A 13,292-nucleotide genomic window follows, 5' to 3' on the forward strand; every position below is an offset into this window, starting at 1 on the left:
TTTCTTTCGCTAATCTTGTTTAATGCTTCGTAGTTTTACAGCGAGATTTGAAGTAAGTTTAATCCTACTTGCATATCTCCTTTCTTGGCAATTGCGTAGGGGTTCGCAAGTTAGTTTTCTTGAATGATGCATAAGGTTAACATCTACTAACTTAAAAATCCAGCAGTAACAAACATTATTCTTCTTCATGTCAATAATGCTACTGTAGCTTTTCCTCAGCATGATCTTAACCATGTTTTGAAGATTGACCAAGTCATTGCACTTACACAAGTTACATATGGGCAATGGCAATGCTTTAAGTCAAGAAATTTGGAACATAAGTTTCCTTCAAAACTCTAAGAGCCACTTCAACATGCCCAATCTTGAACAATACATCCATGGCAATGTTCCTAGAAAAAGTATTTGGAGTATAACCATAGAGTCAAACATTTCCTCAAACGTCTCGAAAACCATATCATTCATTCCACCAAACCAGTAAATTGTCAGTAAAAATCAGCAAAGTTTGTGGCTTTATCACACAACCAACCTCCTTCAATTCTTTAAGCATGTATTTCACTGTTCTAAACCTCTGTCAACCGATAAACAACACTAACCATGTGGGCTTAGCACACCACAAGAAAAAAAGGAAGCAAGAACGTCTGAGCGACAATTTGATATAGTTGTATGTACGTAACATTTCCAGTACATGATACAAGACAAGAAAAAGATACCATAGAACTCAAAGGGAAGAAATAGAAGAAAATTGTGACCCCATACTGAAAGATACTAATACATACGAAGATGTACTCTTATCATTTGACTAAAAAGGAGGAGTCAAGTTAACATACTAAAACCAACACAAAATTGAACTATCCAATCCAAATAACAAATACAAGCAGCATCCAATTTGGAAGAATAAAAGGAGATAAGAAATCCAATACATGAAAAATCTTTGATTTCTCTTTTTTTCATAGAAAGATGAGAATGGCTAAACCTTCTCAATCCACAGCTATGTTCATCATATGTAAATATCATCTTCTCATGTTGAAAAGATGGGTTCAATTCGCAAAAGGGATACATCCTCATTCCTGCAACTTTCAGTTGGTGTTAATTGTTGAGTGATAACTCAGAAAGTTAGTCAATGAGATTGCTCCCTCCCAGCAAGCACACTGACGTCACCACTTTTCCTGATAATGGACTTCCTTTAACTCTACATTCAGAGTCAACTAGATTTTCCTCTGATTTTGTTAGAAGGGGCGGATTCTAATAGTTACTATTACACTCAAGTTGGTGGAGAGCTTGATCAACGCATTTAAAGAGATATATCTGGCCTGAAATGTTGCTCCTTATCTACCTCTTCAAGTCTCATGACAACTTTTTCAGCTACATTGCCATATACTTGAGAGATTACAGAATCAGGCTTTGACATAACAATGGGAACACCTTCGTCGGAACCGCTTCTGATCTCCACTTCAAGTGGTATCTACTAGGGAACACACATCAATTAACACAACATGTATGATGAAAATTGAAGTTGACTAAAGGTATCAGCAATCTAATTGTATCTTAAACAAAATAGTTAAAGATTGTGACAGCAGAAAAGAAATGGCCACAAAAAAGGGCAACAAAGAAGCAGCATGAGAATGTGATGGGACCATTTTAAGGATCCTTTCATTATAGATTTCCTAGAAGTGCTTGCAGTAAGCTTTTCTAGGCATCCAATCGAATAGAGACATGGAAAAGAACTGGGGTTGTGACTTGGGGGTGGGGGGGGGAAGCTGTAGCAGCTATTAGTAAGAGCTCATGAGTGTTTGTATTCAAAAGAGAAGAGAATTAGTGACATACCTCACCAAGAAATTTCAGATCCATCTCCTCAGCTGTTTTCCGAGCTCCTCCTTGACCAAAGATATACGATGATTCGTTGCATTTTGGGCATTTAAAGTAGCTCATATTCTCCAAAATTCCCAATATCTGTGTTAGGTACAACTGTTTAATTATAACTATATCATAGAAGCATTAAGCTATAGCATGCACCTGCATGATATCTCAATGCATATCTATTCTAAACCTTCTCTATTTATACGTCAGGTTGGTAGCAGTAACAAGAATTAAGGAAACAGCATTTTCTGAATCCAACTTCAATTAATACTGTTAGCCTGAAATTTGTCTCAGAGTAACGGTATCAAAACTGTTCCAGTTCAAAGAAGTAACAGTGTCAACATTGTTATGACTGTGCTCGGTTTTATAAGAGTCCTTACCCTTTTGATATTTAGTCTTGTGTTTAGGTACATGATATCAGTCTTTCCATGCAACATATTTTCACTCAAGTGTTCCCTTTTTTCATGGAAGAGGTGGAGTTCCAAACAGATGAAATTGCATATCTCTGCATCTACTTATCAAGTTCATATCCTTGGATCTAGTGTGTGTGTGTGGATTACTCCATGAAACATGATAAAAAAATGAAGACTGACTTCTAATAATATCGAACATTCATCTGATATATAGGAGTCACCATCAACTAGATCTAGGTAACATTTCTTTGCTCTCTATTAGATTCCACATCAACAAGATGAAGACGAGTGTAAAGCACTAAAAGTATATAGGCCCAGTAATGGGGTTCAATGGCTATTTCAATCATTAAGTCACTATTTATGAGTGATATATCAAATAAGGCACATACTCTTTTAAGTTTTATCCGGGAGAGTTCATATTTATACTTTACATCTAACTCAACGAGAGTCACAAATCATGCTTCTCCACCCCATATTTTAATCCTACTCTCTCGTTGTTGTTATAAGCTCGCACACAGCAAGCTCAGTAAGGATCATACCGGAACATTAACTTTGGAGAACATTTTAACCCCTCTGCGAGCATCCAGTAAAGCAACATCTTGAGGAGTCGAAACAATCAACCCTCCTGCCAGCATAGTCAAGTGTTTTGAATAATAATGCACAGAAAAGTAGCACGAAAGAAAACTCAACATAAATTATTCCTTAACAGTCAAGGGGTGCGAACAGAATTAATTTGATAGCACAATACTGTTATGCTATAATGACTTGAAATGTTAAGCGAATGTTCATTAGAAGAGCACGGGTACATAAGCACGACTGCTGAATATGTTTGATTACAGCCCATGTTTTCTTTAATCCTCTCAATTAGATGAACATTGATGCTAACAGAACCTGAACTTTCAAACAGACTAAGAAAATAGATAGAAAGGATGATTTGCAGCTGGATTTTACTCAAACAAGAAACTATAACAGAAGTAAATCATCATTTGACCTTTTGTTGTATAAAATGCTAAAAATCAATCTTAATCAACCAATATGATAATGCATTATACGAGCCTAAATTTCACTCGATCCAATCAAAGGGCCACCGAGCGTCGAAAATCCTAAATTGCCATACTCAACATTTAGAAACCTAATTTTTGTGAAAGTGGAGGGTTGTCGTTCTGATTACACCATCAGTCATTTAACAATATGGATATTTACTTACAGGCTGAAATGATGGACATATTCAATTTTCTATTGATGGGTGCAGATTAAAAGAAAGTTTGTTGTGCTTTTTGACTTCAAATTAAACAGGATGCAATAGCTTCATCCTTGTGGCATCGTTCCTTAGTCAAATTCTTTTAGAAGTACTTCCACAGGTTCTTGAGATACCTGATAATTGTAGCCTTTGGGAAATAGATATCTGAGTATCACCAGTACCGGGAGGCATATCTATCACAAGAACATCTAGGATCCCCCAATCAACTCCTCTTGTCAGCTGTTCAAGGGCTTTCATTACCTGCAAGTGTACATTTGATTCTAATTGGATTTAGACAATTGAATTCTACCTCCTCAATGCGTCTCATAAGCAGTAAAATCTTTAGCTGAACTTATAACCATAAATGTGCTAAATTCTATAATATAAGTCATCATTTGTAGGCAAAACCATACCATAGGCCCTCTCCACACAATTGCTTCCCTTTCGTCTACAAGAGATCCAATCGATATACATTTAACTCCATAACTTTCAATAGGAATCATCTTCCTATCTGCCCAAATAACATGATAAGCAAGCAAAACTAGAAAGAATAACAACAATTACAGCACCAATAACATTACTATCTCAGAGTATAGAACCAGCTGATATAAAAATGAAGGTAGTTAAAGCATCACCGTTACTCAGTTCTGGCTTTCCCTTGAGGTGCATCATCAAAGGAATTGAAGGCCCATAAATATCCGCATCCAGCAACCCAACTTTAAGTTGGCACCTTTTGGCAAGTGAAACAGCCAAATTAACTGCAAACAAAATACGATCATTGATCAGGAAACAATTACTGGGAATCAAATTAAAATCATTATGCAATGCTAAACACTATTGGTGCATCATATATATGAAGCTTTATTTAATGCTCAAAATCTTCACACCTAGTTAAATTCAGTATCAGAAACCCTAGGAAAGAAAAGAATGATCAACATTTCCACCTTAAATATCTCAAGCATCAGGTTCATTGCATTATAATACACAAATATCTAGTTTTATTTCAACTAGCTCAATTTGTTAGAGATAGTACGTGCTTCTGATAGTTAGTTGGTAACTTCTTCTGGTAGTTATCCACTGCTTGCTTTGATGCTTTGTATGAATACACTCAAATGTGACTGCTAAGACGTGTATGAACACAGTCAATTTTAGCTCATTACTTCTTTTTCCTTCTTCCATTCTCTCTCAATTCACTTCAGTATTTCAAAGTTTCTGTTATCCTCAACTGAATCATCATCATCTTCTCGAGTTCAATCAGCCACTCCTAAAGTTTTGGCATCACAATACTAAGTATACTAACAACAGCCACAACAAAAAGACATGATTCAACTATTTTATCAATCAATCAACTACACCATTGGCGGATCCTGGATTTAAGACCTGCAAATAATTTAACAATGAACAACAAAAACAACATACCAAATGTAATTGCACAGGTGGGATCTGGAAAGGGTAGAGAATACGCAGACCTTACCCCTACCTCGTAGAACATTGAACCTATTGCATTTTTTAAATTATGGGTTCATACCTACTATTTGTTGACAACTCTAATGAGCTTTTAGACATAAATTTATCTTCCGCGTCAAAAGTATTAAGTTCAGATAAACTCGAAGCAATTAAAGTATTATACAATTTAGAAAACAGAACAGAGTGAAGTGAGATAGTACCAGCAGTAGTGGACTTGCCAACACCACCTTTCCCAGAAGCAACTGCTATAATATCTTTAATCCCTTCAATTTTGAGGCTTTGGGTTTTTGGATTTCTTGAATTTTGCATAGAAAACTCCCTAACCCCTCCAACCTGCAAGACAGAATTAAACCAAACTATCAATTTCTGGGGTTAAAAAATGAGAACTTGGAAAATTTACACAAATTCATAAATCACTTACGGTGAACTTTTTCAAGAAACGCTTCATGATGAAAACTTGTTCGAGGACAACCTAGGACAGCAAATTGGAACAAGGTTAAATCCAAGATTTTGCAGCACAAAGGAGAAAAATTGACTGAAACTTTGCTGAACCTCTGTTTAACAGTGTAAACTAATTTGGTACCACAGGAGAAAATGGTCCTTAATGTATGAGAGTTGGGCTATTTTGGTCCTTCAAATATAAAGGTTGATAAATATAGTCCTTAATACATATAAAGTGTGATCATGGTTGGTCCTTGATCCTAAAAACTTAACATGCAACACATTCATGAAACTATATTGTTTTTTTTTTTTTTTAATTTCATTTTACTTGTAAGAGCGATTTGAAAATGTCATTTTTTAAAACAAATTTAAATTGTAAATAGAGATTTCATTTCCTCCTTCAAAATCCTGACGTACATTAAACTTAAGTTGACTTTTGAAACTTAAAACATTGAGTTTTTGAAGCTGCAATTTTTGAAAACTTGAAAATTTGAGTTTTTGAAATTGTGATTTTTGAAACTTGAAGTTATATATAAATATTTGAAAAAAATAAAGTAAAATTTTGTGAATGAATATAAAACTACTCTAATTAATTGATAAAAAGTATTAAAGATCAATTTTTTAAAATCTACTATATAATCTACCACCAACCACTATCGCTATCGTAATCAATATCGATAAATTTTCATCATAAGACCCACACACTACATTTGTTAAAACTCAAAATAGTAACCTAAAATATACTTTTACCATTTTTGTTAAATCATACAAAAAAAATAAAATTAGTATTATTATTTTCTCCTATAAAGAAGAAAAAAGGGCACGTATTCCACCCATAAATATAAATATTCACTTATGTACTTGTGTGTGGATTCAGATCTAAAATTCTTAACTTTGAACACAAGTGTCTGATGAAGTCCACATGAAAAACGAGCAATCTTTTATACACATACATGGTACATGCACCTATTCCATCTTCCAGGTAACTCTTACTTTCATGTCCAAATTGATTACTTCTACTTGTTTTTGTTTATATTCCCCCTTTTCTTCTTTTTCACCTTCGAGATACAAAAAAAAGTTAACATGAATTTGCCTTTTGGATGCAGGGGTTTTGTTTTTATCAGACTTGTAATTGCTGAAGTGAAGTCTTGAAGGTTAGAGCGTTAGAGGTGAATCAATCTTGCTCTTTGATTACCAAAGTCCCAATTTTTCTGGGATTTTCTGTTTTTCTATGTGATAATAAAATTGCCCTTTTGTTCAAGAATTATCTATTTTTTCTCTTTGTGGGTTAACTAGTATTCAAAATTCTTGAAGTTGTGGTATGTTTAGTGTTAAAAATTTGATCTTTTTGAGAAGGGGTTTTTTCTAGGGTTTTTGTGTGAGCTGGAAGGGTATAAAGACTTATATAAAACAGCTCTTGATGTAGTTTTTTTGGTCAGACTTGTAATTGGTGAAGTAAAGCTTTGAACTTTAGAGATGAATCTTGCTATTGGACTACTAAAGTCCCTATTTTTTGAGTGTTTTACTCTTTGTTGATAAAAGGGGGCCTTCTGTTCAAGAGTTGTCTGTTTTTCTCTTTGTGGGTCTTCTCCTGTGGTTCAATTGATAGTCAAATTCTTGAATTTGTGGTAAAAATTTGATCTTTTTGAGAACGTTTTTCTAGGGTGTTTCATGATTCTGGGAGTGCTATGTCATAGTATTCCAGCATTGGACTTGAATGAGGAATTGATTTCTTAAGGATAAATTTTCTCCAAGTAGTGGTCCAAGAAAAGAGTGGTGTTCAAGTTCTTTCGAATTGGGGATCTTTGAGTGGCTTGACATGGCGGAGAAATTTTTTCTGAAGGGAGAGGATAAGGTTAATATGGAGGGGGTATTAGGCAGCGAAGCAGTAGAATTTTTCTCTTGGTCAGCTTCAAATCACATGCTGACAGAATTTACTTCATCAAGGGGGGATTTGGGAGTGCAGCAGGCGCTCTGCAAGATTGTTGAGGGGTCTGATTGGACTTATGCAATCTATTGGCAAGTTGCAAAGTCGAAATCAGGAAAATCAGCTTTAATATGGGGCGATGGACATTGCAGAGAAGCAAAGATAGGGCAAGGTGAAGGTGGAAATGATTCCGCGCATCAGAAAATGATGGACGGAAACAAGAAAAAAATGGTTCTTCAAAAGATACACACTTGCTTTGGAGGGTCAGAAGACGATAATATTGCTGCCAAGTTGGAATCTGTTTCGGACGTGGAGGTGTTTTATCTCACATCAATGTATTATATCTTCCCATTTGATAAGCCTTCTAGTCCTTCTCAATCATTTAATTCTGCTAGATCAATATGGGGTTCTGATTTAAAAGGTTGCTTAGAACATTTCCAATCAAGATCTTATCTAGCAAAGTTGGCTCGATTCGAGACACTAGTGTTTGTTCCGCTGAAATCAGGGGTTGTGGAGCTTGGTTCTGTGAAGTCTATTCCTGAAGATCAGAATTTGATTCAGATGGTGAAAACATCGGTGGTGGTATCTAATCCTCCGCAGCCCAAAGCAATTCCAAAGATATTTGGTCGGGAACTCAGTCTAGGTGGTGCTAAGTCAGGTCCCATCAGCATAAATTTTTCTCCGAAGATGGAAGAAGAGCTGAGTTTTGCTTCAGATTCTTACGAAGTACAAGCAGCACTAGGTAGTTCTCAGGTTTATGGGAACTCATCAAATGGGTATCGAAGTGATGAAGGTGAAGGGAAACTTTACAAGGAAGAATTAGATGAACGGAAACCAAGAAAGAGGGGCAGAAAGCCTGCCAATGGGAGGGAAGAAGCATTGAATCATGTTGAAGCAGAGAGGCAAAGGCGTGAGAAGCTTAACCAGAGGTTTTATGCTTTAAGAGCAGTTGTTCCAAATATCTCAAAGATGGATAAAGCATCGCTGCTTGGAGATGCAATTGCTTATATCACGGATCTCCAGGCAAAAATTAGGGTTTTAGATGCTGAGAAGGAGATGGTAGGCGACAAGCAAAAGCAGCAGGTTATCCCGGAGATTGATTTTCATCAAAGACAAGATGATGCAGTTGTAAGAGTAGGCTGCCCTTTGAATGCTCACCCTGTTTCTAGAGTTTTGAAGACATTTCAGGAACATCAAGTAGTGCCACAAGAATCCAATGTCTCATTAACAGAAAACGGCGAACTTGTACACACCTTCTCTATACGATCTCCTGGCCCTGCTGCTGAGGATTTGAAGGAAAAGTTGACAGCTGCTCTGTCTAAATGATTTAGGTGTTCAGAGAATAAGGTCTAATCATGCAATGTATGTTGATTGTAGTTAAATGCTAGCAGTTTCGCTTTAAAGACCCGTTGATCAGTATCACAGTGGTCAGATTGTTATGCTTTGCTCGATTATTCGTGTATGAGCATCAATGTCTAGCTGGTAAGTTTGCATTATATTTTGTTGACTATATAATCTATATGTAAGTTTTGGCCGAGAATGGTATCTGCTTTTAGAATTAGAATGAAAACCTGCAGCAGCTCAACAATGAAGTCGATCATGCTATGTATGTTGTTTGTAGTTGATGCAAGTTAGTTCTTGTTTACTGCTGATTATTATGAGAGTGGTCAGACTATTATACTTTCGTCTAGTATTTGCGTATGAACGTCAATGTTTACCTTGTCAGTTTGCATTATGTTTTGAGAGTTTATATTATATCCTCTAGCTGCTTTACTGATGATTGAGGGAATGAATTTGGAATCGGTCTATTCTAGACCATTATATAACCATTCAATATGTTGCTTAGATTATTCGAAAATATTGTCACACCTGACCATGTTGGATCCTCTGAAATTGCACTACTTTTGGAGGATTCAACTCACATACATCCAATGACATTTTTGAAGAGTCAGAGCAACATATAGAGTGCTTGTTCCCTTCTTAAACCAGAAACCTTTTTTTCTCACTTAAACAATAGTTATTCATGACCTGGTGCTGTAGAATGTCAACCACAATATACCTTTTTCCAAATACAGTAACATTTTCCATGGGTTGGAGTAACAATTGATCAACATTTTTCTTTTTATCCACTAGGCCAACAACCTGTCCAAGCATGTTGTGGCCTGTGCCATACACAAATTATGGTGTATGGTAGCATGTACAACAAAAACAAAACAATGGTAAGAATTGAATTTGAATCTACACCTATTGTGTGAGAAATTCTCCCTGGTACTATTAGAATGTAAGCCTTGATTTATTCTTTGTTAAGTGAATGAATGAATTTAATACTATTACAAATTGGGAGTTCTTGTTGTCAAATATGCTAAACCTATTTCTGATTAGTAGCAACGGACACATCAAAGAGGACATTATTTTGAGGGTATGCATTAGTAAAAGGGAGAGGAGGAGCAAAAACAACTTCTTTACGACCAACAAAGTTTCTTGCAGTAACTTTGGTTGCCATATTCACTTGCCAGTTCCTGGATTGGGTGATGGAGTCGTAACTGGAGCACGAGTTTGTAGGGATGGTAATAAAAGAGGTTCATGAATATGGTATGTATTAGTAGAAGGAGGAGGAGGAGCAAAAACTTCTTTACGACCAACAAAGTTCCTTTCAGTAACTTTGTTAGCCATATTCACACTATTGCCAGTTCCTGGATTGGGTGATGGAGTCATAACTGGAGTACGGGTTTGTAAGGATGATAATAAAAGAGGTTCATGAAGATGGTATGCATTAGTACTAAGAAGAGGAGCAAAAACTTGGTTACGACCAACAAAGTTCCTTTCAGTAACCGTGCTTGCCATATTCACATTGGTCTCGGTTCCTGGATTGGGTGTTGGAGTCTTAACTGGAGGACGGGTTTGCAAAGATGGCAATAGAAGATGAGTATCATCAAGAATTCTTGCAGCTTCATTTGTTTCAATCCTTGAAAGAACAAGAAGAATATGAAATAGGATTATGAATGGTTTCATGATACTATTAATTAGAAATCTCTTGATTTCTACAAGTCTTATGGTAATATATTATTATTGCACAATTATACTAACACAAGGATGATGAGAAAGATTAATGTATTGTATGAACAAAAATATGTGCATTTATACACATGAAATTTTGAAAGTAAACAACCATTTTATGACTTCTACAAACAATCAAATCTTTGTTTAAGGCTTTGACCATGGACATTTTTGAATTGCATAGAAATGGAATTGAACCTTTTTAGATGTTGAACTTGAACCTTTTAAGATGTTATTAGGACTTGGAACTTTTTTTTCCTTTAAAAATATTTTGACTATATATTGACAATTCTAGGTTTGTACAAAGAAAAAGTAATTTAGAAATTGAATGGGTCATATATTAATTCATGTGATAGGAGAATAATAAGTAAAGCGACTTATACGGAATACGCGCTAATTTTTAGATTCGAATAATAACAAGAAAAACGACCCAAATAAATATGAGTAAATAATTTAAAAATTATTTTTATAAAAGATATATATTTATAGTCTGAGTTCTAGCTATGGATAGTATATAATTCAATAATTCTGGCCAAAATTATACATGCGTATTAAGAAATTACTATAACAAAAGAGATATTTAGTAGCAATAAATTTTTATATTAGTATTATCACAAAAAAACATTTAATGACAATTGAGTTAATGTCATTGTATCCAGAGTCGCCAAAATCTAGTAACATTTCTATGAGTGTTGGTTATAAATAACCTTATAATATTATTGATGCTAAATATAATATAGAAACAATTATATTATTATCACAAAATAATTATACAAAATTCTTTATTCATCTTTAAAGTCTGATTAATATATATAAATAATTTATTTAGAACACATAAATTAAAAATCTCTACTATGCTATTGAAAGAATTTTCAAGTCAGAAAGGTATACATTTCTCACTTGGTGATTATTATTAGAGTGGTCAGACTATTATACTTCCGTTGATTATTTGCGAATTTGCGTATGAATGTCAATATTTAGCTTGTCAATTTGCTTTATGTTTTGAGAGTGTATATCATATCTTCTCGTTTTTTTTGCTCGGTGTTCAGAGTCTACATTGGTTTCCTATTCGATATTCGGAGCCACATTGAAGCCCTTATTAAATTCATATCGCACATTGTAGGGCCCATCTGGGGTGAGTATGCTCCCAAGTCCCAACAAGATTTTCTTCATTCTCAAGACTTGAACTCGAAACCGCGAATGAATAATTCGGTGTCGGTCCATTCTACACCACTATACATTCTAGTTCCTGTAGTCTTACTAATCCAAGGCTTTCACATACATCTTTACGATAAATGTGTAGTAATATGTTGCTCGGATTATTTTAAAATATGGTTATATATGTGTCGGGTCTTCTAAAATTGTCTCATTTTTGGAGGATTTGGTACATTTATGACATTTTTGAAGACTGCGAGCAACATACTAGAGTTCATATTGTATTTTAAAAGATGATAACTGATAACACCGTATCGGATCCTCCAAAACTGTACTGTTTTTGGAGGATTCAATACACATTTAATGACATTTTTGAAGAGTCCAATTGCATTTTAAAGGATGACAACGATAATTATGCGCAGTACTGACATTTGAGATAAGAAACTAAAAACGCTTTATCATGACAATAATTCCAAATATATCTTAAACAAATACAATTGATCAACATTTTTCTTTTTATCAACCACACCAACAACCTGTCCAAGTAATTTGTGTAATGTAGCAATACAACAAAAACAAAACAATAGTAAGAATTGAATTTGAATATACACCTATTATGTGAGAGATTCCCACAGGTACTATTAGAATGTAAGCCTTTATTTATTCTTTGTTAAGTGTATGAATGAATTAAAAAATATTACAAATAAGGAGGTTCTTCTTGTCAAACATGTTAAGCTTATTTCTGAGTAGTAGCAATGGACACATCAAAAAGGACATTATTTTGTGGGTATGCATTAGTAGAAGGAAGTGGAGGTGGAGGAGCAAAACCAACTTCTTTACGACCAACAAAGTTTCTTTTAGTAACCGTGCTTGCCATATTCACACTGGTCTCGCTTCCTGGATTGGGTGATGGAGTCTTAACTGGAGGACGGGTTTGCAAAGATGGTAATAGAAAATGTGTTTTATCAAGAGGATATGCATTAGTAGGAGGAGGGGGAGCAAAAACAACCTCTTTACGACCAACAAAGTTTCTTTCAGTAAACGTGCTTGCCATATTCACACTGGTCTCGCTTCCTGGATTGGGTGATGGAGTCTTAACCGGAGGACGGGTTCGCAAAGATGGTAATAGAAAATGTGTTTTATCAAGAGGATATGCATTAGTAGGAGGAGTGGGAGCAAAAACAAGTTCTTTACGACCAACAAAGTTTCTTTCAGTAACCGTGCTTGCCATATTGACACTAGTCTCGCTTCCTGGATTGGGTGATGGAGTCTTAACTGGAGCACGGGTTTGCAAAAGTGGTAATAAAATATGTGTTTTATCCAGAGGATTTGCATTAGTAGGAGGAGGGGGAGAAACAACAACTTCTTTACGACCAACAAAGTAATTCCTTTCATTAAACTTGCTTGCCATATTCACATTGGCCTCGGTTCCTGGATCGAGTGCTGGAGTCTTAACTGGAGGACGGGTATGCAAAGATGGCAATAGAAGATGAGTATCAAGATTTCTTGTGGCTTCATTTGATTCAATCCTTGAGAGAACAAGAAGAACAAGTAAGATGAGGACTGTTTTCATGATACTATTACAACTGTTGATATCTATAGGTTGTTAATGTTTTTGCACAATTGTATTAAAATGAGGATGATGAGAAAGATTGATGTGTCATTGTGAAACAAGTATGTATCTATTTATACACATGAAATTTGAAACTAAACAACTATTTTGTGACTTCTACAA

The 13,292-nt window shown here is 35.1% G+C and overlaps 3 protein-coding genes across 4 annotated transcripts; 1 reads left to right on the plus strand and 2 right to left on the minus strand.

The window, feature by feature from the left end:
* Positions 1 to 749: 749 nt before the first annotated feature.
* Positions 750 to 5,525, minus strand: LOC125872120 (uncharacterized). 2 transcript variants are annotated; one of them, XM_049552799.1, is made up of 8 exons: positions 5,399 to 5,525; positions 5,178 to 5,310; positions 4,146 to 4,268; positions 3,924 to 4,021; positions 3,645 to 3,771; positions 2,810 to 2,895; positions 1,825 to 1,950; positions 750 to 1,462 (listed from the first exon to the last, which is right to left on the minus strand). In XM_049552799.1, the coding sequence occupies exons 1-8, from the start codon at positions 5,423 to 5,425 to the stop codon at positions 1,292 to 1,294; spliced, it is 891 nt and encodes a 296-aa protein (XP_049408756.1). In that variant the 5' UTR covers positions 5,426 to 5,525; the 3' UTR covers positions 750 to 1,291. The 2 variants fall into 2 exon arrangements, with proteins under 2 accessions (XP_049408756.1, XP_049408757.1); XM_049552800.1 differs by having other exon boundaries at positions 1,285 to 1,465.
* Positions 5,526 to 6,269: 744 nt separating this feature from the next.
* On the plus strand, positions 6,270 to 8,997 carry LOC125872119 (transcription factor MTB3). Its single transcript, XM_049552798.1, has 3 exons — positions 6,270 to 6,400; positions 6,525 to 6,587; positions 7,082 to 8,997. The coding sequence occupies exon 3, from the start codon at positions 7,238 to 7,240 to the stop codon at positions 8,669 to 8,671; it is 1,434 nt and encodes a 477-aa protein (XP_049408755.1). The 5' UTR covers positions 6,270 to 6,400; positions 6,525 to 6,587; positions 7,082 to 7,237; the 3' UTR covers positions 8,672 to 8,997.
* Positions 8,998 to 12,293: 3,296 nt separating this feature from the next.
* Positions 12,294 to 13,130, minus strand: LOC125872277 (extensin-like). Its single transcript, XM_049552990.1, has one exon. The coding sequence runs from the start codon at positions 13,128 to 13,130 to the stop codon at positions 12,294 to 12,296; it is 837 nt and encodes a 278-aa protein (XP_049408947.1).
* Positions 13,131 to 13,292: the final 162 nt, after the last annotated feature.

The sequence above is a fragment of the Solanum stenotomum genome, chromosome 8 (genome assembly GCF_019186545.1).
Source record: "Solanum stenotomum isolate F172 chromosome 8, ASM1918654v1, whole genome shotgun sequence".
Taxonomy (NCBI): Eukaryota; Viridiplantae; Streptophyta; class Magnoliopsida; order Solanales; family Solanaceae; genus Solanum; species Solanum stenotomum.